Source organism: Echeneis naucrates, chromosome 21 (genome assembly GCF_900963305.1).
Source record: "Echeneis naucrates chromosome 21, fEcheNa1.1, whole genome shotgun sequence".
Lineage (NCBI taxonomy): Eukaryota > Metazoa > Chordata > Actinopteri > Carangiformes > Echeneidae > Echeneis > Echeneis naucrates.
The window spans coordinates 13,415,428-13,442,487 of record NC_042531.1 but is presented as its reverse complement, the minus strand read 5'-3'; the positions used below and the strand labels follow the sequence as shown (position 1 = coordinate 13,442,487).

Sequence of the window (27,060 nt, the reverse complement as noted above, 5' to 3'; positions counted from 1 at the left end):
ACGAACAGTGAAAGTATAACAGGATCAGTTCACTGCCACTGAAGAGTGTTGCTCCAGTGTGAAGTCTTACAAATGATTGACAGGTTGTCTGTTTTTATAATTATATCATTACTTTTGACACAATGTTCGTCGTGTTTGTTGGGACATTCTTGTTTGTTTGACAATGAAGACATGTTTCATTCCATCTGATCCGTGACAGATTTATAAAACAAGGTGACACTACTTTGCAGTCGCACCAACACGTGCTCCGTCATATTTGCTAAGTTTTTAAATATGATGTTCACGAGAAGAGCAATCGTAATTCACACAACCTCACTTGTAACTAGGCCCTTTGAAATATCCCAACAAATGCCCAGCGCTGTGTTTGTTTGTTTTCTCTTTGTTTTTTCTGATGAGAACTGAGTTTTGAAACAGGCAGAACTTGACACCTTTTTGTCAGTGAACGTCATAGCTTTTAAATGTGCTAATAACATAATTGCTGATTTGAAGCTGTAAAGGAGCGTTGCTTTATGCTCTTCAACCTCTTTTCGCTGTCACGCCAGAAAATCTTTGTGGGAATATTTTTTAGATAAAAGGTTTTTGAAGCCACATTTACAGAGGGCCTTCACTTCAACTCTCCACTTAAAGCTGCTCTAATAATTTTTTTTTTCTTTTTTAACATCATATTTAAGCAGGGGTGAGGTGAGTTTCACTACAGCCTTTATAAAGGAAAGATGAATTACAGAGATTGAATGCAATATATTTCATTTTCCTAATGTATGAGGAAGACCTGTTAAGCCCCATTTAATGGGTCCTTCTCATACTTTAGCCCCATTTAGTGAGGAACCTGTAGATAAAATTACCAGACCGCTGGACTCCTTGGCCTAGTTTGGTAGAGACACGCTAAAACAGGCCAAACCACACTTTCTCTTACACTAGTAAAATCAACCTTGGGACTAACACATGCACACTATCATAGAAATAGCCTGAAACCTAAAAGGAAAAGTTTAACATTTTGTAAAATGTATTTACTTTGTTGCCAGAAGGTAAATTAGACGATCGATACCACTCTGATGTTATAAATATGTTGTTACCAGCTACTCTACCAGAACAAATCTCACCAGCACATTAAAAACACACAAGTTTACATTGACAAGTTATCTCATTTGTTTATGTCACACAAAAGCCAAAATGCAGAGTTTATGCTTTCCCATTGTTGGCCTGGCGCAGTTTCCAGGCAACCAAATGAGACTCCAGGAATCTACTGAGAGATGGGCAGCAGAGCAGACAGGCAGACCACGAGTGGCGCTCTCTCTTTGTGAGACGCTGTTTGCGCACTGTTTGCACTCCTTGCTATAGCAGCTTCAGAAGTTAAAATAAAACCGTCGAAAAAGAGTATGGTGTCACCATCCTGCTTGTTTTGAGACCAGCCCATCTGATGAATTATACTGTGTGTTCATGGTTTTGAGTTAACGATGTGCAGCATGTCTATATTGACAGTGCACTGCTCTGGACGAGAAAAGAGACCCAGCTTCTGTTTGTGTAGCGACACAACATGATAGTCAGGCTGAGGTAGAGCAGGAGCTCATCTTTTACCACTTATCTGTTTCTGGGTCACAGGTGGTGCTGGAGCCAATCCCAGCTCACACTGGGTGAGGGCAGGGTGCACCCTGGACAGGTCACCAGTCCATCACAGGGCCAACACACAGAGACAGACAGAGACCAACAACCACTCACACTCAGACCTACAGACAGTTTAGAGTCACCAGTTAACCCAAATATGATGTCTTTGGATGGTGGGAGGAAAACTGAGTACCCAGAGGAAACACACGCAGGCATAGGGAGAACATGCGAACGCCACACAGAAAGGCCCCAGGTCGGGAACCGAACCCACAACCTTCTTGTTGTTAGCACTATGCCTCCCTGTTGCCAATAAATTTACACTGTATTGGGTCTCAAGTCAAAGACAAAGCGTGTCCACTTCAACATGGAACACGTCCTTTGGCATCCAATTTCAAATAATTCTGTATTTTCTGGGATGGTTGCCAACCCTGCTAATTCACTCAGTCTCCTTTCTCCACTGCTTATTACCGTACATCATTCGCCATGGTCAAAATGTGTGGAACTCCAACTGTGTTCTTTTTAGTGTAGTAGATAAAGCACATTAAAAAAAATCATTTCAGAAATCTGGTCTCCTTACACTGCAGTTATATAGGCTATTTTCTGTATAATGAGAGTGATGTTAATTCTCATTTAATCATAGGGTTATTTAATAAACACACACACACACACACACACACACACACACACACACACACACACACACAGTACCCTTAATCTTCTCTCCTGCTCCCTGCCTCCTGCAGTGAGACAGCCCTGAATGGAGAGCCCTGCAATGCAGCATCTGTGTGACTCACACACACTCACACACACAAACATATACACACACTGAGGTGGTGGCATGTGAAAGCACACAGATCGTAGGAGGGGGAAGAGGAGAGAGAGGGAGAGAGAAAGACTATAGTGGTGGAAAGGATGAAGCCTGTTGAGATGTGGCGGAGGAGTGAGTGGGAGGCAAAGCAGTGATGGGAAGAGGCGGAGGAAGGTGAAGAGGGAAGAAATAACAGGTGGGAGAAAGATTAATAGGTTAGAGGATGCTAAGAAATCAGGTAAAAGTATTTGAAGAGGCTGTGCAATGTAATTAGCTTAGTCATTACCTTGTCTGGGCAGAACTTTAATGGCTGCTGACTTCACAGTTGAGCAGACAAGAGCCCCCCCACCAAAAAAAAAACAAACTTTTGATTTCATTGATTTGAAACTATGACACAATGAATGCCATTTTTTTTTCCTTTGAAAGTGGTCCAACAGTAGCAGTGGAGGAACAGCCACTAAAAACATATAGATCCACTTCACCAAGTTCTTCATGCTGTGTGACGAATCAAAGTCAAATTTAAATTTTTACAGATTCTGTCGTCATGAACTATATTTATATTTTAGCCAGACAGCCTACCTGCTAGCTTGGGCCACAGTAATATCTATGTGGAACCAAAACTGTGTCAGTTTTCTTGTGTGACAAAATAATAGTGTGTCCTTGAGTGTTTTTTCTATTGACTGCAGTGCAACCATTTTATCCAGATTGTGCCCCACTGAGAAAATGCAGCTAAAAAAGGGAGAAATTGTACGTCTGTACATCTTCAATGTCTTCAAAATTACTGCCATGACACTGAACTCCCAGTTGCTGTAGCTCTGTAAATGTCAATATGGTGGTGTGCAGGTCGGCTCATAGTAAAAGTGTGGAAGTCCTTCAATGAACAAAAATTTCAACAAAAGAAATAGAACACGCATTGTAAAAAGCTTCTGCTACAGCTTTTGGCCCTAGTTTGGATTGTATTTCTTTTATTCAGAAATAATCATCATCTTAATTACTCATTTGAATTATTTATTTTTTCCCATTTAGTGTATTCACGTGGTCAATTTAGTTCTCTTTTTCTAAAGCAACCTATATTTTGAGCCACAGTTTTTAGTCAGAGCATTGAGAGAGGAGCAGTGGCGTGGTCAATTCTGAGGGCACAGTGAGGAAAAGTGTCCCCTACAGCATCTGTAGAATCATTTCAGGTTTTCTGGAAATAACTGGTAACGCTACTTATTGGCAGACGTAAACCTTGCACCAGAATAAAGATGCGACATAGTCACTGTGTTATTTGTATTATTTCTAATTTGGTACTGGAAAAGGGTTCTCACACTGATTCAGTGTTGGAAAAAGATCACTTCGCTGGCTTGAGGCTTTGTGGCTGAAAGGGTTTGGATATTGAACCTTACTGCTGACCCGCCCTTATAGTCTGTATGTGGCAGTGGACGTGGCATTACTCTAGTAATTAATGATTAATGTGCAATGGGAAACAAAGCCAAATGTTAAGAAGGGACTACAGTTCATCTTCATAGATTGCTCGGTAACCAGTTTGACTGGCTACTGTTGAGAACGTATTCTGTTTCCTCAGCTACAAAGCTAAACACATTTCTACTTGGATTCCTTATTCATATGGTATTGCTGCATGAAAAAGCCATAGCCTTGTAGTGACATATAAAAGTTACTTTTATTTCATTCTACTGTGCCTAACAATATGTCTTGGCTGTTAACGGAACATCCTTTCAGCTTTGTGGTAGCAGTCATATTATTTAGGCAACCAATACAGCGGCACATATTCCTTTTGTCTTTGTATCACTGTCTTAAACCAACTCACCTGTGTTAAACAGAAACCTAAAAACCATCATCACATTAGCAGATAGTTTTCTAGTTTGGGCACTGGATGAGTACTGAAAAGAAATGTATGTGTTGTTTACATTTGAATATCATAACTCATCATCATTCATACATTTTTTTTTTTTTTTACATAAATGTATCCTCAATGTGTCAGCAACAAGAAACAAGGCGGTGACCTAATCAGACTAATTTTCAAATTATATTTCGTTTTAATCAATACAGTGGCATCATGTGCTCATCTGTCTTCTTTGGAGCTGTTCAAAATTCACATTTAAAGTTCACAGTTAATTCAGAATATGCCATTGAAAGCAGGTCAGAAAAATCAAGAACAGCAGCTTTGGATAAGTAGTTCTTACATCAGCCCTTCCATCCATCCTCAGAAGGATGCCATAAAAAAACATGTTTTTTTTATATATATATATATTTTTTTTTAGGTGCTTCTCTGGTGCTGCGTGATTGACTGGATATTCACACCAACAACCAGTAGCGCAGTAGGTGCCATCAATAAACTGCTAAAGTGAGTGTCACAAGCTTCCCGTTATAATCAATTACTAATGAAAACATAATTTAAAAGAGGGGGGAAAAAGTTAAGCCCAACAGTACCATGATAAATGTCCACCAGCAGTAGCGTAGCCTCTTCTCATATTCAGTTCTTTTCTTTGCTGGCAGAGGCGAAGAGACACTATAGCCATCAACCAAGGGGACTGGCAAAGCGCCACAGGCTTGTTGCCAAGTGTGAGACACCTGCTGTCTACTGAGATGCCTTACATATAACTGTAAGATAACACCATCTGATTCAAGCTGTCTCCCACTGTCCACAATGCCTGGAGGACAGGACATTATCTGAACCATATGTACTGTCTCATCTTGACAACAAGATCAGTTTGTTTTTTCTTTCCTCTGTATTCTCTTATCAACTTACTGCACTTTTTGCTTCTGACTGCTCATCATATTCAGAGTTTTCACGTCATGCGTTCTGTAGAGATATTTTGTTTTGGCAAATGGAGCAAAATTATTAATAATAAGATAAGAATAAGAACCAATGAGGCCCTCGTAATGAAACAAAGTTTTTATGATGGTCTTCAAGTCTTATTTCTCAGGCTTTGACCCAGCAGATGGGGCTGTTTCATTCACACATGCAGCACAACTTTCAACGTGAAGACAATGCACTTAAGATTGTCAATAACAGCTCAAGACGCTGTCAAGAAGTCAGGCCTCATGCTGTCTCACTTCATGCCCCACCGCTGACACCCTGAGCCTGGCTGCCAGTCTTGGTGATCCTTTTGGATCTGGATATTATATGTAGAAATAGGGGTGTGATGAATCGATTCATTGTTGAACTGATTTATATGTTGCGATCCAACTGCATCGATCTGTGCTAGCCAAATGGGCATTCTGGACGACATACATCGGTTATTTCAATCGTTTGAAATGGTAAAGAAACTCTGGCTACAAGCTAATGAGTGTTCCAGGTAATAATACGGTCACGATGTATAATGTAGAATGAGCCGATTGCTATGGAGAAATAATCCAGGTTGGAAGAGTATTATACTCTTACCTGGAACACAAACAGAGGTGTGCCTGTTGCAAACACGATTACAATTAAAAACAATGAACGAGTAATGTTAGACTAGAGTAACGAGAGCATCAATAGAAATGTAGTGAAATGAAAGTAAAAGTATGCCCCAAAAATAATGCTCAAGTAAAGTACAGATACTCAAAAACTGTACTTACTGTACTGTAAATTTACTTTGTTACTGCCCACCCCGGCTGATTGGCTAATGATGTTAGTTTGATTGAGGGGGAAAGCTCTGTTACGTTCATTCTATTGATAGGCGAACTCGACTGACTGCTCGAACTGGACAGTATCCCGCATCAACAGGTTTGTTATTTTGATGTTGATCTTTTTTCATCGCAGTCCAACAACACTCGCCAGAGTACTTTAAGCCCTGTACAACAGGGATCTCTGAAACTTCACCTCCACTGTCCAGTATCCAGGTATTTATTTCAGAGTCACACCGGTTGAATTTTTGGCTAAAAAGTAACTGAATCCATTTCAAGTCACTATGTGGATCGAATATCGAATCGTTCTAAATGAACCAAGATTGTCCTTGAATCGAATCGGCAACCATGAATCGTGAATCAAATCTTTGTTAAAGTGAATCGTTACACCCCTATGTAGAACTCAAAGTGTCCTCCAATGTGAGACAAACAGCACAGAGGCATGGCACCAGGGCAGCAGGTTTATGTTTTATTTTTGTCACTTTGAGTTTTGTGAGTGCTCCTCAATGGAGACCTGAGCAGGGCCGTAGGCACAAAAAGGGCAGCTACATTGTAGGGATGATCTAGAGCTTATTGACACCGAGCGTTTAGGCACAAGGCCTTTCTGCGTTGTGTGATGTGCAGTCTCTGTCAAGGCGCCATTCATGATGATGTTTCCTTCAGAGATGAGTCATACAAAGCTCAATTGACTCCATCCTTTGATCCATTTAGGCTGCAAGGGGCTTAGAGCCACCTCACGTTCTGCACAGTATTACTCTGTTCCTTCTGTCTGTTAATATCCCGTCCTGCCTCTCTGTGCTCTTTCCTCACGGTTTTCTATTCCAGTGGTTTTCAAACTTTTTTATGGCCACACAGCACGCCAATTAAGCTAAAGCACCGTTAAATCATTCCAAATACTTTGGTTAGATGGATTCTTAATCAATGCAATTAGTCATACTAAAGTTAATATGATTGCATTTTTATTATATACAATATACGATACAACATAGTAAACCCTGGAATTGTCAATGTTTAGGCTGGCTCTGGACATCAATCTGAGAGCAGTCTGTCGGAGGAGCTGCCCACTTTGTATTGATGACTGACTTTCTCTGTTTCTGCAATCATTTGTTGTCTTGAGTTAAATGTTTCAGTTATTATTGTATATCAGGGCCTGCGGTGACAACAGTGGACGACTGCTGTAGCTGTTTCAGTCATTGAACCATTTCTTTCCCACATTTCTCTACTCTGACTCAGGTTAATTGGAAGCTTGCTTTGTATCATTATAAGTATTTGATTGGTTATTCTGACTAAAATGTGTCATGTGGAGATATTTTCTTGTCATCCTTCCATACAGCCTCCCGTAACTGCAAAGTGGAAACTCACATCACTATTGTAGTCTTTTCTATTTTATTCTATTCTGTCCTCCAGACAAGGAGCAGTACTATTGAATGTGTTGTGAATGCAGTGACTAGTGCTCACTGTAGCATTACCTTGGTCCCAGGCTGCAGTTATTGACTCCTGTTTTCTCCGGCAGACTTCCCTTTAATCTCCGGGTCTCTGCGGACTGCAGCGCTAAATGACAAATTGCTCTTTCAGGTCTTCCCTTACGCACAACTACACAGTCTGCTTGGCAAATGCTTGAAGTACCTACAACTACAACCCTGCTGCAAAAATAAAGAAATCCCATTCAGAGTATTTCCTTAAGTGAGTGTGTTTATCTAGGCTCAGAGTCGTCCTTTTCTATCTCAACTATTTGTTCATCTCGATGTCTGTGCTTTTAGACTCAGGCCACAATAGTTTCAGTGTTTGAAAGCCAATAATAGTGCAGATATTCTGAGAATGAAACTGCCTAAAAAAGCATTATGTGTTGATATCGATGCCATTACCTTGGAAGAAAGTAAAGCAAAATGCAGTTGATAAATTCCACAAAAATATACCTTTTTTGCTAAGTAAATGATCCACAGAAAGTGAGCAGAGCCCGACTTAAAGACCTAACATTCACAGCCTTGTTCATTGATTTAAAAGCTAAATCACCGTTGCCCATCTCCTTCTGCCACCTTATGCACAATATCGGCCAACAACAAATCTTGGTGCATTCCTTACCTCAGATGATCATGTGGGCTGATCATCTCTCTATGTCGTTCTGTTTTGTCACATCTACCCAACATGGGATTTAATATACGTGTAAGCCTGGTTTAAACAGTTTGTCTAACACTGGATCTTGCCACGTTGTTCTTAGGCTGCCTTGTGTTCCCACAAACTGTAAGTGCCATAAATCCAAGGTCTGCATGGTAATTTTCATCTAGTTGTGATTTCCACATGGGCCCCTGGCTATATGAGTCATCACACAAACACAAATCAATAGGGTTTCATCCAGTAGCTGTCACCTACCTGCCAACATCCACGGCACTATTTCACACAACCACCTACACACAAACTTGCAGAGTTGATTTGACAGTGGAGATGCAGCAGGGCTGATGACTGACAAAAACAGATTTGTGAATGTGACCAATGCAGCGTGGCTCCAAAGCCTCCTCTAACCTGCACAGTGTTCAGTCTCCTCTCTGCAACAGTGCTTCGAATACACACAGCTCTCGTGCTGAGTTTCGAGCATTCCTTGACTTATTTATTATTCCTGTCTTACAGTCAAAAGGAGAGACCCTCCCCCTTGCCCACTCTCCCCTGCTGCTAGCTAGCACCAGCATGGCAGACAGTAGACAGCCAGAAGACGGTGCCCCCCAGTGGGATCCATCGGGAGGGCAGGAGCCTGCAGGCACCCACGGAGCCAATGGCTACTCTGCCTCCGGATACAGGACGTGTCAGCCTGGTGGGGCCCACATGGCCCCAGCCTCCTACTCTGCCAGGGAAAATGGCTTCAACGGGGAGCTTACTGGAGCCCACGCTATAACTGCAGGTGAGATGTCCCTTTAATTTTCCGGTTGGCGGGTCACTTGGAATCTACTTCGATGGCATTTGCATTCGCTTAACAAAAGGATCAGAGGGAGTTTGCACAAATGTGGGAGGGTGCTTTGGAGAAATGTAATTTCCTCTAAATCAACCAAGATTTCAGGGAGATCTTTGGACCTTTTAAGCAGGGAAATAAGTAAAAATTCCATAACATAATTTTTACATATCACACATGACAAAGCATCTGATGTTTTGGTATTTAATTTTTTTCATATATAAGTTGACAGTAGGCGTCCTTATCAAGGAGAAACAGGCTACATTGTGGTTTCTTGTTGGTGACTTAATATCCTTTACCACCATCAATTGTGCTTTCATTTTAATTTTTGTACTTTCAGTTTAATTGTCTAGTCTATTTGTTTTTACTATGGGTTGTGTAAATGAAATATAAAATGTGTCTTCATAACATATATAAACTTAGTTTTGAGTAAATGTGCACATGTTAGTTGGATGAGGAGGGGAAGCAAACGCAAGGTGATATGTTGATAGAGGGGAAGTTCGTGAAAATATGTGCTAGTGGAGATATGAAAGTAAGAGAAAAAGCCTCAGTTGTATACCTGGTAGAAGTGGTACTTGATGTGCTAATTGATGTAGAAATTGCTAATTTATGAAGAAATGGAGGGAAAAAACGTTTTCACGTATATCAATCTTGTCTGCAATATACAAGCTATTACACATAAAAACATTTAGCACTATATTTAACTAATGTACATCAGCAAAAGAGAAAAACTATTTAATAACTATCTAATCCATTAATCTAAGCATAGATGTGTAAATGAACTATACTGTTACTTTTGGAAGCAAGAAGGCAAAACATGAACATCCGATAGCCATAATGATGGGGGAGAGCAAATATATCGATGATTAAGCCGTCAGTTAAAAGATATTTAAAGATAGAAATGAAGTGGAGGTGAGGCCTGTCTTAATGTGTGATTTCATAAAAAAGATTCTCATTAGAAGGCATCCACAACCTCAGAAGGAGGGGCCCTGCTAAAGTGGGTTCAGCTGGATAAATCCATTCTGGTCATGTCAATTTAATGTCCCGAGGTGCTGGCACTATGATAATGCCCAAGGGATGGTGGTAAAAAGGCATTTACCACTGTTATTATTACGCGATGACAAGCGTGTGTTTGCACACGTGTGCGTTCGAGTCCTCTCTGAGTCCTCCCTGGAATCACATGCTGTTATTAGTGGTTCTGTAATTAACACATAGAATCTGTTTCTCTACCCCGTAGACCCCCACCCTATCCACACTCGCACCCTAGAGACAAGAATGATAATGTTCCTATGGTGTAACCATGGCAACTGCTTCTCTACAATTTACTTTGCCAGGGCCTTTGTTCTTTTCGCCTGTAGCTTGCCACAGACAAAGCTCTTTACCATGCAATGACAGAAGCCTAATTAACCTCCCATATCCCCATTATTAGGTCTAAGCTGGTATCAGTTTGGAAGACAGTATCTTTGAATGCAGACAGTCATTTGACCACTTCTAGGCCTCAGTGTCTATCTTCATTTATTTAGTATCATTCAGTCAAGAAACAGATGTTCAGATGCTTGAGTCCAGACTTTTCCTGGAACTGTTGATGAATTGAGATGAAGGAAAGACACAGATCTCTGGATTAGAATCACGTAATAACGATAATCCAAATCACCCCCACCCTCAGATCAAGCTTACTGCTAGGCGGAGACAATGCTGTAATGAATACCTAGTCGTACAGTATGGCATTAAACTGTGACTGCTCTGTATAAACTGACCTACTTGGTAGAACAGGAGTGCATTAATTGGCTCTAAAATTTGATTTTTATCTGAGCAATATCTTAAACCGGATTTGCTCAAGCTCATAACATACAAAAAGCCGTAGAGTTTTGTGTGTTTTGAACACATTCATTAAACATTGACGTTGGCCGTGGAAAATGTAAACCAACCCTTAGATTTGAACCTGGTTGAGCCTTCTAATTTCAGATGTCTGGTGTGAGTAGCACTTCAGGTCTTTCCAAGGCTGGGCAACTCCAGCAGGTGGCCTTTCTTAGTTTGAGGGCGTTCTTTAGTAGATCTAATTTGGTGTTTATTGTCCTGTTGCATCACCCTACTTAAATTGAGGTTCAGCCGGCAGATAGCAAAATTGTCATTAAAGACATTTTAATAAACCTTGGAATTCAGTTTCCCCACAGTGACACTATGCATCGCCTGTAGAAGAGTAGTTTCATGTTGTTTCTGCGTAGTCCAGAGTCCTCTTCAATTCAACCTTAGTTTCATCACTCTACATAACACAGGAGGGTGTCACGGCACTCTTTGACAAACATCCTTTTATGTAGTGATGTTTTTATGCTTCTGTGTGGAGAACACATCTGACTACGGACGATTGTGTTTCTTTGTCAGTCCCTCTGTCTGTTGTGTTGATTCACATGACTGATACGGCTTCAACGGTCAAATGTTCACGTCACTGTGACCTTACAAAGCACAGTTTTGTCATTAATAAAAAAATCAAATGCTAAGAACATTTTTTTTACTAATTCTAAAAGACAATATGAAACCTTTTATGTCATGCAGACAGAACAAAAACAAGTGGACCGGCTTGACATTCATGTCAGGGAAATACCATCCAATGCTTCTAACTTTTTTCCACATATGCAACAGATTTTATCTGGGAAAAATGGGAGGAGTATCCATTTAACCATCAACTGAAAAAAGTCCTTCTCATAGTTAGAATATTTTAAAGGCATCATTTATGGAGCATTTTAAACATTTTATAATATATTAGAACGTTTGACACTAATGTGAAAAATCTCAAGAACAGCAGCAGAGGAGGGGTCCCTCTTTAGATGAGTAACTTCAAACAAATAAGTATATTTTGAGGGTAATACATCTGTAAATGTTGTCACCCTTGAGGAAATGGCAAAGTGATGATATCCAGATATTTGACAGTAGAGAAGCTACTTCAGAGGGAAATATCGATTATGAGTTCACTTTATCGCTTTAAGAGCAGCCTCATCTTCCAGTTGGCAGTTCACCACACAGTAATGATATTCCAACAATATGCTTTATCAGTGCCTGTATACACACTGTCATGTTGGACAGTTAGCACTCTGCTGCTCTGTTCAGGCCACTGTGTGTTAATGTCATCAGTTTGTTTCCCCACTGCTGCTTTCTGTTTCTTCAATTGAATTCCTCTTCGCACGTTGGGTGGAGGCAAATGGCATGTTGTAGCCAAACTTGTCATACCGACCAGTGAGCTACTGGTGGAGAGTTAATTCATTAGAACTTGGCAAAGATAAACATCAGCTCATTGGGACAAGTCCAAAGACAAACAGGTTAAGGTTAACTAGTGCCAGACAGGTTGTATGTCACACATAATGAATGGTTGGATCATTCACTTGCAGATGTTTCAGATCACTGGTCAGGTGCTTCCACTCCATGTGTAAATTTGTCGCTGATGTGGCGGTGATATTTTTGTGTGTTAATCAAAATCCTTCAAATGTTTATACAGGCTGACTTCAGCTGTTCCAGTAGTTGTGCTGTTGGCATTGCCTCCATTAGACACAACATATCAGGTGCAATCCAGGTGATACTGTAAAACCAGACCATCGGTCTGAAATTATTTTCTATGCCCAAAATCTTTTTGGTTCATTCACACTGCCTTCTGGTGTGTGTGTGTGTGTGTATGTGTGTGTTCACCTTCATTAGTTGCAGACATATATAATCAGGTCATCACTCACCAAAAATTAGTGTGTTGAGTGAACAGCAGTCTTCTGTGTTTAATGCTCAACATTAGTCACAGCCATCGTTCCTGTTTACGGCAGACTGTACTGTAGACACAGACGCTGCTAAATTGCTGGCATCAAATTGCATATGGGCAAAAAGCAGTGGCCCACCAGGAGTCTGTTGCTATGGCAACTGTTTGCTTTGCACATTTTGGGTATTGGGTGATATCATACCAAAACAGCACTCCTGCTCTCTCCTTGCCCTCTCAGTGCGACGATCCGAGTGTGTGCGAGTGTTGCAGTCTGGCTGTGTGTCGTGTTGACTAAGGGCTTCCAGTCGTGGTCTTTGCTCAGATAAAGGGAGAACGTTCTCAGCCTCAGACTTTCTAATCAGGTAATACGCGCTTTGACTTCAGTTGCGAGAGTGTGTGCGCGTGTCTGTGTGCTTGCTGTCGGGCTTCTGGTTATTAAAGCAGATGTATAGATACAGTGCAGCCTTTCTGGATATCACAGCAGCCATATGTGCATGTGCTTTATGCCGCTGTCAAAGCCAATGAAAGTCAGCCGGCTCTGTCGATGGACATCACTCTGTCACAGAAATGCTGAGACCAGACCGGGCTTGTTTTCATCACTGCCAGCTGGCTTTATAGACAAGACAAGGTCATTATCACAGCACTATTACTGTGTGACTGTGCACCCTTTTGATCTGTATTCGAATTGTCCACCTGCAAAGATTTAAATGTTTTTCTAACGTCATTAATATTTGTTGAGCATTGTGATGCAGTGAAATGGTGGAATCTCATCTTAAAACCTGTTTACATGTTCCAAATACTCTGTAGGCGGACTATTTTTCCCAGAAGAGCATTTTGTTTTCACATTTCTCATACCCAACTTAAATTTGTGAGATGTCAAATATAACAGATCCCCATCCAGGAAAATAAATAAATTGAAATAGAACACATTTTGTCACAGTTCATATTGTAAATAAATAATATAGGTTCATACATTCATCCTCTACCACTTGTGCATTTCTGGGGGTGCTGAAACCAATCCCAGCTCACTCTGGGTGAGGGCGGGGTTCACCCTGAACAGGTCACCATCACAGGGCCAACACACAGAGACAGACCAACAACCACTCACACTCACACCTACAGACAGTTTAGAGTCACCAGTTAACCCAAACATGATGTCTTTGGGTGGTGGGAAGAAACCCACACAGGCACAGGGAGAACATGAAAACTCCACACAGAAAGGCTCCAGGCCAGGAACCGAACCCGCAACCTTCTTGTTTTGGGGCAACAGCGCTAACCACTATGCCATGCTGCCTAAATAATATAGATGAATAGATCAAATATATTAATAGTGCTCCTGATGTTGTTTATGAAATTGCCTGTTTTGTTGATTACCCAGTTAGTATTTTCTATCTCTTTTCATTCATTTCCATGTGAATTTTCAATGGATTTCTTTCTTTTGCCAGTTTTTCAGCATAAGCTCTGCTGGGGTAACACAATCTTTCCTTGTTAATCATCCCTGTTCATTGTTTCATTTGCATAAATAAGCTGTACTTCCACTGTCTACTTGTGTTTAGTATATGATCTGTATGGATTTGCTTCCAACCTGAGACTTGTCATGGACACCATTACAGAACACTGAAACCTATCCTAGATCTCAATACTCGTGCTATAAAACTCTGGTTTTATCAGAGTAACAGTGAATTAGTTGAATAATTTTAGAAACAACTGGGCACTGAGACATAAAGCAGGAAATCGATCCTCTTCAAGCACATGAGATGCTGACTCACCAACAAAATGGAACCATTCACAGAGATCTGCAGGTTTTTTTTCTCCAGATCTCGGCTGTAGGGTCTGTTTTCAGTATTTGATGTAACCCCTATTCACTGTGTCCTACATTGATACCCTTCTCCTCACTATGTTTTCCAGAGCTGTAAAAAAGGATTTTGTCCAGAAGCAGCAAATTGGCGGTACATGTTTATTGCACTTTGCTGCTGAGAATAGGAAAGGGCTGCTTTGAGTTTGTGAGTGGGCTGTGTTAAGTGTTCCCGGAAGAAGTGTGTGTATGTGTGTAGCTGCATTTGTGTTTATGCCTGCCAGCTTGTTTGTGTTGATGTGTGGGTGATGTTAGAAAAAGGTCCTGAAACATCACATCGTCACCCAATCCCACATAACCACTGTTACTATGCAAATGAAAGCAGGTTTGGTGAGAACTACACAGTGGCCTTTGCATGCCAGACTATATATAAATTGATTCTTGCAAATATAAAGGCAGACAGATGTAAGTTTAAACGAAGAGACCAGTCTAGGAAAGTGCCTCTAGTTTATCAGGGTCTTGGGCAGCATTGATTTAACAATCTGATTGCTACATTTAAACACATGCATGGTTACATGGTTACATGGTTCATCTACTCTATGCCCTTCAAGCGTAGACGGAGAGTAACTTTACGATAAAGCTTTATCGCCTGCTGTCAGACAGGCAGGCCTGATTTAATGTTGACACCATTACTGTCGTTCAGTCGGTGCTTCACATTGATTAGGTAAAAGAAAAGGAACGAGAATTAAGATTTGAACCAGATGCTTTCGTAGTAAGGAGTGTAAAAGGTGTAAAAATCATTTGGCAATTGCATAGCAAAAAGTAATCATTCCCGATCTTTGATTGTGGGTGATCAAAACAAAAGCAAACAGCTTCTCATGATACATGATAACTGTTCAGGTAGCTCCCTTTGATTCATGGTTGGATTGTTGTACAGAATACTGTCTATCATTATTATTACTATAATATTTTTAAATCCAGCGCTACATCTCACTCATGCTCATAAATGGCTTGAGAAATATGAATTCCTGGCAAATGAATTATTATTTAGAATCTTAACAATGAACACGCCATACAAAGAAAAAAGCATTATAAGAAAAAAGCCTTTTTTCTCTGTGCTGTACATGCTCATCTGGTATAGGTTTGGTTTTCATTTTGTTCCTTTTTAAGGATGCTCTATTGCCATGGTAACACCGACAGTCCTTACCAACATCCCAGTCACTAAAACTATTTAATCTCCTTCACACTGGCTCTCATCACAGACTTTGAGTGGCATGATGACATGATTCAAAGATCCAGTAAAATGAATTAGATGCTTGGATCAGAATTGTAGCGTGCTAACAGGATGTATCTCTTGGAAGCTGACTTAGCACTTTAATGTATTCCAGGAGCATTTTCACAATGTTATTTCAGGCTCAAACCTGGAAGCCACTCAACATAACCACGGTGTTCTGATGTATCGGAGAAGTTGGACACTTACTTAGTTTTTTTTTCTGCAGCCAATTTTGAGATTTAAATCAAAAGATTGCATTGAACTGTTATCTTTTTCCAGTATTGTAACTGTATTGCTTTTCAGCTCTGTTCTGAGCTATAAATTGACTGATCAGAATGCTGGATGGAAACGTAACAACTTAACTCACTCTTTTAAATTGTTCTTCAAAATAATATTAAAGCTGGATGAGTTCTCGTGTCTCTTTATCTTTACCAGAGCAAGTTTCAGCGCGGATTGTGCAAGAAGTGACAGCAGAAGCAGTGGCAGTACTTAAGGGAGAACAGGAGAATCAAAGGTTGCCATCAGGTAAACCTCACACACTCACAGACACACAGTTGACCAAACGACAGACATCATTCCTTCGTTGTAGAGAGGTTGACAGTCTTTACAATGGCTGTGAAAATGATCAGCTCACCGCATATATTTATACGGTATGAGCAAACCAGAGCACCCATTTAATTTAAATTTTAATGTTACTGTGGAGTATTTCTTCTTTTAATCTTGAGAATCATATATTTGTAAATCAATCAGCCACTCTCACAAAGCATACACAAAACTAATCACAGCAGAAACATGGGAGAGGTCATAATAATCCCTATTTGAACCTAATACCGCAGTCATGATTACAGGAAGTCATACAGTGGTGTTCAGGTGAGCAGTGCAGCAACAGCAACATGAATCCTTATGAACCATTTTTTTCTGCCTTCGAGGGGAGCGCTTTGAAATCTGATGAGTTGCCTTGAATAACATCACTTGCAGACAATTCTGCTACCATCATAACGCCCCAACTCTCCATCTGAACTATTAGCAGTGCCACACTTTGAAAGGGAAGAAGAGTACATGAAGTAAAAATGTCATCAGACACTCAAAGCCATTTACTGTAAATGATTTATATGACTACCTGCCACCTCCCCCCCCTTTTTTTTTTTTTTTTTTTTTGCAGTTGAAGACACCACCAATTTGCCTCCCTCTCCTCCCCCCTCACCTGCCGCAGAGCACTTTGGTCCTCTAGAACAAGGTAGGGCCAATGTGGAAGTCACTGAGTGTCTTTCTCTGGTGGAGAAGTGTGTGTTTTCCTTCTTTCCCATGACTATGACGTCGGGTTTTATGATTGCCAACACACTGAGGCACTGATGTGGGTTGGGTCTCTGGGTACTCTTCAGCACCCCCTCCCCTTTCAGGACATGCTCTACTTCTAAAGGGCAAACCACATGTTGATACTCCTTCAAGAAACCGTCTACACACTTGATAAAAGCCGGAACATTTCCATTTTTCCGACATCCATTTCTCCTGAAATCCTGCTTCCTCCAGATACAGTTTGTATCCTCATCGTCATCAACTCTTTTCTCTTAAAGAAAGACAGGCACACATGCATGACCACCCTGTGAAATCAAGTGCACTCTTTTTTTTCTTCCTCTTCTTCATTTCCTTTTCTAACCTCCACACCTTGCTGTCTTCCCACACACTCATCTGACAGCCAATTCATGTAACCCTTCAACTTCTTGTTGTTTGTCTTTTTTCGGTTGAATTATGTCTTGTTTTTTGTGTCCGATCATAATGTTGTGTTTTCTTGTCATTGTACACTGTCAGTCTTTTTCATCCATTTGGGTGTTGCTACAGATCAGTTTTTGGCTCCGTAACCATCAAAACAGTGCAGCCTGCAGGTTAAAGCGCTTTTCCTGTTAATTCCCTGAAAAAGTAACCAATAAAAAAAGTTAATATCATAAAGCCAGTTCATCCTGTAGAAATCCATTCAAGGTCTACTGAACACGAGCTAGTAAGCAGAGGCAAGCGTGTTTGTCTCCCTGCTGATCTTATACTGATGGTACTGTATATGCTCAAAACTGGCTGGAGATACATCACTTACTCCTGAAATCTGTCACCGATTTTGTTTGCTGTCTTTCAATTTGTTCTCTCGGAACAGTTTATTCTACTTCTAAGTTTTAGGTTAAGCTCTGCAGTAAATCTTGAAGGAATAATTGCACATTGCAATTAAAATTTGCCTGCTTTTTGCTTCGCCTTTCTGTTTACGTCCGGTCAGTCTGCAGTAGCTGGGATATAAAAAGGAGCTTTTACAAGGTGGGCCAGCCATGCATTAAATACAGATGTTTTGTCTCTGGTAAAGTCAGGATGACTGAGGTTAAATCCTGTAATCCTGTAATAATTGTGATGGTATTCTTGTTTGACTGGATCCATCCGTTTTTGTAGGTGTAGAGGGTTGTTTGTGTAACAGCAATGGCAAAGGGATGCGTTACTGATTTCATGACAACTACAACTGCTGGCATATCAGTATTTATGTGTCGTGTTTGATTACTTTTTGATTTGTGTTTTGTTAAGGTGCAACTGTTCAAATGTGAATCTTTCTGTATTGATATCTATCAGATGGTGGAATATATGGACTTTGCTGTTCTCACAGTGTGGCTGGCCCTCAAAGCTTGGTCACCTTTGAGTTGCCTGTCATTGTTTTCCTGTCCATGTCCTGTGTTATGTTTTCGTTGGGCTCAATCGAACCTCGTCTTCTTCCCCTTCTTGCATTCTCCTCTCTACTGACTATCTTTGTTTTTGTTGCGTCTTTTTAAATTTGTCTATTTTCCTTCTCAAGCTTTACATCCCTCTTTACTGCAAAAAGTGTCCATCTAAAAATATCACTGAGTCACATAAAAAAGAAAAACATTTTCCTTTTCAATTGTCCTAAAAGTGAAAAACAGAAAAATGCCCCATCAAATCAGTCAGATACAGTGTTATCATACAAATGAGATGTGAGATGAGGAGTGAGTTCAAACTAAAATAAATAAACAAATGTAGATTATAAATTGTTGCAGTTGCCCCACTTTTTTTTCAATCAAGGTACCATTTTTAACAATCTTATTTTTTTCTGGAAGAAATTAAAAACCCTTATTAATATTTAAACTATATTTATTTAGTTTCATTTATTTATGTATGGCATTCCTTTAACGTATGCTCAATATTCTATAATATCAGCTCCAAGGTGGACATTGTTCAGCTCGCTTTCCATTTTTCTTTCATCATTTTTTTCTTTCTTCTCCTTTATCTTTTTCCTCCTCTTCACTCTTTGTCTTCCAGTCTGTGTGTCCAGATTTCCCTGCAGTTCTTCTCCTTGTGTCTGTCTTGTTTGTAGATGTAGGGGATGAGGAGGAGGCGGGCCCTCTCCGCCGCTTCCAAAATTCTCGGGAGAGGTGCAAGTTCCTCGCCCCCTCCATCTCAGTTTCCGTGCCTGAGGACGACCCCTACCACTCCGACGATGAGTACTATGAGCACCCATTGTTCAGCCCAGAGTGGACGCACTCAGGCTCTCGCCCCACAGGGCAGGCTGTGGCCTTTAGACAGATTGAAGGTGAACCACGCATGGTTCCTCTTTGCCATTCCCCCACCCCCATCTCCGTTCCCTTTCTTTCTCTCCTTTCCCTTTTTAACACCAGTTTCCTCCTCTGTGATTTGACCTCCTTCCTCCATCCGTCCCTCCTTCCGTCTCTCCGTCCGTCAGTTCGTCTTTTCGTCCGTCTTTGTGTGTGTTTGTGCGTCCTTGTGATGTTTGTTTGCTCAAAATCAGAGCAATTTCATGTTTAAGTCTTTTTTTTTTTTTTTTTTTTCACCCAGAGCATTGCTACCTGTGGTTGCCATGCCATTAACTCCAACATGTCACAGTGATGTCTCTCAAGCAGGACAATGTTTTATTGTGATTCAGTCCATGAACACAATGCACTATAGTTCCCATCAACACCAAAGGGTTGATTTCTGATACACGAGTGAAGGCCCAAACGGCTTCTACAAACATTTCAGGGAAACCATGCATGACCAATGACCTCTGTGCTTAACTCTCTCTCCACAAATCATCTCCCAGAGAGTTGTGCTCTGGTTCATTCCTAAAGACTCTATTGTACTTAAATTAGGCTGCATCATGTCAGACCTTCTATACTCACCCCTAACTACTCATACACTCTCATTGTGGCAACAAGCAGTACTTTCAGCTCCACACTCTCACCACATACACCAATGTACAACTTTCTTAACGAAAACTATATATTTTGTTATTTTATTCCCTTTAAGAATAAAAGATATACTTTAGGTGCCCCACATTTCTATCTGTTTTCATTAAGACCACATAAGCACACAACGTGGCCTTTGCTCAGATCTGTGTTGTAGGCCACTCCTAGTCTGTTATCATCCAAATAATCTGCTGCTTGGTTAGCTTCACAGGTCGAAAGAACTGTACTTTCTTTCTCCAAATTAAAGCAAAAATAGGCCTTTGCTCCTCCAATATTTTGCAGTGAGTTTTAGACTAAGACAATTAATATAATTCTGGATGACAATATCTAAAGAGCTTTACATATCAGCCCCTTTTTCGTCATTGTTAGTCATTTATTAATCACGTGACAAATGAGATATAAAAATGATATATCATTGTATGCTAAACCAAAAAAGCCCCAATGTGCTGCATAGCCACTGAGCTGAATTTCTTTAACCTAAGCAACATGGCTGCTGATCAATAAAGCTGCGCATCCCCATACTGACCAATGCACAAGTAAATATCCACTACATGTAAAATTTTAAAGAAATCTATCCAGATTATATGATAAATAATGCCAGTAAATGTTGATACTATATTTTGTTAGATACCTCACATGCGCTGTACACTAAGTGCCCAGAGAAGAAAAACCACTTGCATACAACATTCTGTACCGTATGTGTAATGTACCTATATCTGTGAGCAGACAAGCACTTTTGCTCATTTTTTCCCAGAGCTGAAAGTGTCCCATTCAAGTTGTGTTCTCACATAACCCAAGTCTGTGTTGCCTGTAGTCTTAATGTGTCCCCCTCTCACCCTGTTTTTGACAAGAAGAGACCATGGAGGCTCTTACAGCTGAATACGAGGAAGAGGTGGAAGAGGAGGAGGAGGAGGAGGAGGAGGACAGTGCAGAGGCAGCAGAGTCCGAGGCAGCTCTTGATGAGCAGCAATGGAGTGGGGAAGAGCCTGAGCTGGACAGCCCCCAAGCTGAGCCCTTAGAGCAGGCAGAAGCCATAGACGAGGCTCAGGACCTAGACCTGGAGCCGACCGAAGCAGTTAGTGCTGCTGCAGAAAGCTCTATGGACAGAGAGGAGGAGGAAGCAGAGGGCGAGGAGAGCCCTGAGACAGGTGTGTCCTGCCCTCTGCTCTCCCTGCCTGCATGTTACTGCATTGTCCACCGTTTAAGAACACCAGATGTGTCAGAGGGAACCCATAAGCATATAACATAAACATTATAATTCAGATGGAATGGCAAGTTATCCTCTCTGTGCTCTGCTGCGGCTGCAAGGCAACACAGGCTTGTTGGTGAAAAGATCCCATTTTTTTTAACTTAAACCTGATTTTACTGTGTATTTGCGCTTGCATTTTTCTTTTCTCTTGCTGTGGTCTTTGGGGCCGGGTGTTTTGTACTGATATGATGACGTATGGCTCAATGTGCTAGTGCTTTTTATTGCTGCAATAAGCTTCCAGGGTTCTCATGGTATCTGCACATGGCTTGGTGCTGGTATGCCAGCATTACTCACTTTTTTTAGTCATACTTATGGATCACTCATATTAGTGCCATAATTCTCTGGATAGAATTTGCAGGGGGATTTTGTGTTGGCTGTCTCATGTTGAGTGTGTTACAGTTGTCGATAAAATCATGTCACATCAAATTCATCACTTTATCAGCGAAATTCAAAATCATTGGTGACAGCATGCAGCATTTCTCTGTCATCACCAACAGGGTTCTTTTGTATTGGCCTGATATGATTTCAATTATAAACATTAATACCCTAAATTTATTTTATTTTAACAAAACTATATCATCACTGACAATTTAACTACAAAAAAAAAAACATAAACTGAATACATTCTATTGCACTTCCAAAGAATGACAGAAATGCTATTTGTTTTTGTATCTGATGTTTTAAAGAGTCGCATGGATATCCATCCCACCTGTTATTAGTTGTCTCCCATAAATCAGCATCACAGTTTCCTCATGCCGGTTCCGTCACATACCATGCCATATTCTCATCCATCTGTGACTTGGTGGACCCCATAATCCCGCCTTACTTCTTCAGTGATGGCTGTATCATTGTGCTGTAAGTTTCCAAGGACAGCATTACATGTTTCTGTAATAACAGCTTTCCAGGTCCCTGCTTTAGTGTTTACCTCACTTGCAGCATGCCAAAGCAATAGTCTTCAATGTTGATCAATACAGCCAACTTACAGATGTGCTTTCAGCTTTGAAGATGGACTCAGACAAGGAGGGAAGTGGCTCCATGAGTCCAGACAGCATTGGATCAGAGAAACGCCCAGAGGAGTTTTTTGAGCCCCAGATGCAAGGGTTCTTTGCTGGGGAACGAGTTGTACCAGAGAGCCCCACCATGGATATGCCGTCCTTCGTACCTCAGAATGTTCAAAGCCAAGCCAAAGAGTCTGCCGGATCACTCATGCTTCAGCCTACATATGGTGAGCCGCTCACAGTATCTGAGAAGCAGCCGTCAGTGGAAGTGGTGGAGTTCAGCAGCATCAGTGCACCTTCGGACTTCTGTACAATGGGAGTCAAAGCTCATGGAGGGGACGCAACGAGAGACAGGTCTGGCATGTCAGCATATTTTGAAACATCAACTACGGAGGCTGATGAGGTGCCACAATGTAAGGGTGAGGGTTACTATGAACTGAGCAGAGCTGGTGAAGAGAAGAGTACAACTGATTCCAAGTCTCAGGAGATGAGCTACAGCACACTAGCTGAAGCTCCGGATAAACCTGAAACTAAAGAAAGCATAGCAGAAGTCACTGCTGTGCCAGGAATGTTCACGCCTCCTGACAGGAGTAATGAATGTCGGCTTTCTCCTGGTAAATTGGCCTTAGAGCAAAGGAGTTACTCTCTGAACATCACAATTGGAGCAATGGATCAAAGTGGCCAAGGTAGACCAAGGAACTTCTCTCCGCTGGCCACAGATATTATGTCATACACTAGTGGCAGTCTAGATGAGTCAGCAGACTACCTTCCAGTCACTACACCTTCTGTGGATAAGCCTCCCTCGCTCCCTCCCCTGATCTTAGAGACCGCAGCCTCTATAACTTCAGATTCCTCATCTCCTCCAAGGACCACTGAACCAATTTCAAAACCCAGCCCTGAGCCCGAGTCGCCAGAATCGCCACAGCCCGTTAAAAACGCCTATAAGAATGGTGCAGTGATGACACAGGACTTACCTGAGATGTTGGACCTCGCTGGTACCCGTTCCAGACTGGCATCGGAAAACACTGACCCAGAAATTATCCGGAGAAAGTCAATTCAAGCTGATGCCCCTGCTTTTGCTGATGATCCACTGGCTAGCCTAATTTCAGGGGAACAGAGTCCCGGGGCCAGAAAAAGTGAGAGCCAGCTTGAGGAAATGGGGTACTGTGTGTTCAGTGACTATTCAGGGCCCATGCCCTCCCCTGCTGACGTTTTTAGCCCGACAGACACTGTGGCGCAGGCTTTTACCCCCTCTGTTTTGGAGGAGAAAGTGGCTGAGCAGGCGAGGAAATTAGCTGTCAGAGACACATCTGTGGAGGACAAGAGTCAGCTGTCAGGAGCTGCTGAAGTCACTGAAGATAAAGTTCAGAAGCAGGTAGAGAGAAAAGATTCTGTTGAAGAACAAGACAAGAAGATAGTAGATATTCAGCTGACTAAGTCTGTGGGTGAACTAGAAAAACCACCAGCTCAGCCATGCGATTCCTTTGTGACACCAACAGTCACTGTGACTCTAGAAGAAGGTGGGAGGTCTGTGAGTGAAACTGAACAACAAGCTGGCGGGGAAGGATCGGCATCTGAAACCGAGATTGCTGACTACGAGAGGCAGATCCGCAAATTAGAGATGGAGGACAGGCCCCTCAGTTTGGAGGAGGAACGAGAATTGCAGGAGCTTAGGGAGAAGGTGAAACTGGTCCACCAGGAGGCCTATGAGGAAGTGGACGCTGAAGATGTTTACCAGCTGACTGGAGTGGCCAAGGACCGAATTGCCAGGCCGGTCAAACCTTCACCTGCTTCATCCGTGGAGAGCAACATTGATGATGACAAGCTGCTCTCCCCAGTACTCTCACCTTCAAAGCTTAAACAAAGAGAGGCCTATGGCTCCCCAAAAAGAACGCCCTCACCAGTGTTAGGGATAAACAAAGAGGGTAAAATGAAAGAGGAATTAGAACGGAAAATGAAAGAGGAGCAGGAGTGGGAAGTAGCTGGGAAGAAAACAAAAGAAGAGGTAGAGAACAAAGAAAGGGAAATGAAAGAGAGAGAAGAGAAGGAAAAGGAGAAAGAGGCAGCAGAGAGGATACTGAGGGAAAAGGAGGAACAGGAGGAAAAAGAGAGGAAAGAGCAGGAGGTTAAAGAGAAATTAGAGAAAGAGAAAAATGAGAGTGAGAGGAAAGCCAGAGAAGAACGGGAAAGGATGGAGCAAGAGGAGAGACAAAAGATAGAAAGAGAGGAAAAAGAAAGAATTGAGAAAGAAAAATTAGATAGGGAACTAAAAGAGAAAGAAAGGTTAGAGAGGGAACTAAAAGAGAAGGAAGAAAAAGGAAAGTTAGAGAGAGAACTAAAAGAGAAGGAAGAGAAAGAAAAGTTAGAGAGAGAACTAAAAGAGAAGGAAGAAAAAGAAAAGTTAGAGAGGGAACTAAAAGAGAAGGAAGAGAAAGAAAAGTTAGAGAGAGAACTAAAAGAGAAGGAAGAGAAAGAAAAGTTAGAGAGAGAACTAAAAGAGAAGGAAGAGAAAGAAAAGTTAGAGAGAGAACTAAAAGAGAAGGAAGAAAAAGAAAAGTTAGACAGAGAACTAAAAGAGAAGGAAGAAAAAGAAAAGTTAGAGAAAGAAAAGAGAGAAAAGGAAGAAAAAGAAAAACTAGAGAGGGAACTAAAAGAGAAAGAAGAAACGGAAAAGGTAGAATGGGAACTAAAAGAGAAAGAGGAGAAAGAAAAGAAAGAGAAGGATGAGATGGACAAAAAGCCTGCAGACAAGCCTGAAGACATAACGAGACAATTAGAGGAGGAAGCACCTGCCGAAGGACGTGTAGAGGCTGAACAGGAGGAGGGGGGTGAGGTCAACGTCTCAGAGAAAGCTGGGCCAGAGGCTGGAGCCGCTGTCCTCAAAGAGATCCCAGAGACTCGTGCTGCCATTGAATCAGTGGTGACAGTTGAGGACGATTTCATCACGGTGGTCCAGACCATCGATGAAGCAGAGGAGCCGGGACACAGCGTTCGTTTCTCCGCTCCACCCGAGGCTGAAGCTCTCTGCGTCGCCGCCCGGAAAGAGGAGGACGAGGAGGAGGAGGAAGAGGAGGAGGAGGAATCTGTGGAGTTGGCCCAAGAAGCAGACATAGAGGCTGCCAGTCTAGAGGAGGTGGGCGACATCCCCATGACCTCCGGCACCCCCGAGAAGCAGGCTGAAACTGTAGAAACAGAAGAACCAATAGAAAGCTATGATAGAGATGAGACCACGATGGACGACTCCATCCTGGACAGCTCCTGGGTCGACACACAAGGTGAGATCTCTTTAGCTGTTTGGTCTTTTTCTCTTTGTCTTCCTCCACACATCGAATCCCAGCTTATGTTGTACCTGTTCCTTTTTTCCATATCACAGATGATGATAAGAGCATGTTAACAGAGCACATTGAGCCTCTGTCTAAGGGACACAGTCCTGTCAAAATGCCTGCTGTGGTCCAGAACAAGCAGACGCAACAGAAGAAGCCAGAGAAACAGGAAAAGCCAATCAAACCAAAAGCCAAAGGAGGGAGAGCTAGAGGTCGACTCTCCACCCCAGAACGCAAACCTGTCCGCAAAGAACCCATCTACATACCTCGAGAGGAAGTCAAGAAGAAAAAAGGTTTCTGTTTAGTTTTCTGTACGCTTTCTTGTGCTTTAGTGATCTGGGTCAACTGTTTTTAACATAGTTCAACAAATACAGTTGTACGAGAAAAATAGAGGGATTGGCAATGTTCTTTAGAGCAACAATTCATATTTTCACCAGGGTTCAGCGTCAGTTTCTTTTTATTGTGTCTCTGGTTCTGTCATTGACCCTGTTTCCTCTGATAATGTAGCTGTGATAAGGAAGACTGAGCTTACCAAAAAAATGGAGACCCAATCTCAATCCCCATCCAAGAGAATCGCCATGAAACCAGCAGTCCGCCCTTCCCAGCACCACTCCTGCCCCAGAAGGAGAACCACAGGTGACACAATGCCTTGGTCTGTCACACAACCGCTGCTTTCCGCAGGAGAGTCGCCGGTCACCAGTTCCCATTACGTTTAACCTCCACCGTCAGCTTCCATTTGGTTTAAGCATCCATTTTCCTTTTACGGTTTTGTTTTTGTCATGTGTGTTTCTATGTATTTGAACAGAATAAAACCTGACTGCCATACTCATTTTGCTTCATTTCTGCTTTTTGTTTTAAGCCTTTTTTGTTGCATCTAATTTTTTTCCCACTGTTGTCTCACTGTTTTGCTCTCCCAGAAAATAAACTTAACATCAAACTGCCAACCACTGTTTCACTGACACCCTCTGGCTAACTGCTTGTTTATCTTATTTATTTATTTGCTTGATGTACTGTAATGTTTCTGTTCCAATGTGTAGTTTGGACAATGACAAAAAAAAATTATTCATTTATGTCTGAAACACATCTTCATTTACCATTTTCAGCAAACACTTAATGTGTGTTTATGTTTGCGCATTAGGGTATCAGTCTGCTGATCATTCATTTAGATATGTTACTCAGGTTTAGAGTTTTTTAAATATTTTAGACGTTCCTCTGATGACTGGCAAGTCTTTTGGTCTTAAAAAGCAACAAAAGCCCTATGATTCCTTCAGTCCTGTTTTATGAATTACATATTCCCTCCCTCACAAGTTTATTTCAAGCCTGGTTGCCAGGCAACGAGTAATCCATGGTTTTCCTCTATGGACCTTGTACTATAAAGAGTCTGTAATACAGCTCTGTCCCAGAGGCAGTTTGCATTTTCCCCTACAGGCTGAATTCTGTGTCAGTGATGATGAAAGCTAAGTTTCACTGCTGCAATTAGGTTATTTTCCAGCATTG

At 41.6% G+C, this 27,060-nt stretch overlaps 1 protein-coding gene across 1 annotated transcript in view; it reads left to right on the top strand.

Moving 5' to 3' along the window:
• The window catches only part of map2 (microtubule-associated protein 2), a 54,563-nt gene that overhangs the window by 12,119 nt on the left and 15,384 nt on the right, over positions 1-27,060 (top strand). The window contains exons 3-12 of the mRNA XM_029530824.1: positions 8,648-8,915; positions 16,203-16,292; positions 16,930-17,004; positions 19,126-19,341; positions 20,845-21,141; positions 22,240-24,279; positions 24,880-25,515; positions 25,614-25,690; positions 25,733-25,856; positions 26,071-26,199. Coding sequence (XP_029386684.1) covers positions 8,705-8,915; positions 16,203-16,292; positions 16,930-17,004; positions 19,126-19,341; positions 20,845-21,141; positions 22,240-24,279; positions 24,880-25,515; positions 25,614-25,690; positions 25,733-25,856; positions 26,071-26,199 — 3,895 coding nt within the window. The 5' untranslated portion in view covers positions 8,648-8,704. The remainder of the gene's footprint in view (positions 1-8,647; positions 8,916-16,202; positions 16,293-16,929; positions 17,005-19,125; positions 19,342-20,844; positions 21,142-22,239; positions 24,280-24,879; positions 25,516-25,613; positions 25,691-25,732; positions 25,857-26,070; positions 26,200-27,060) is intronic.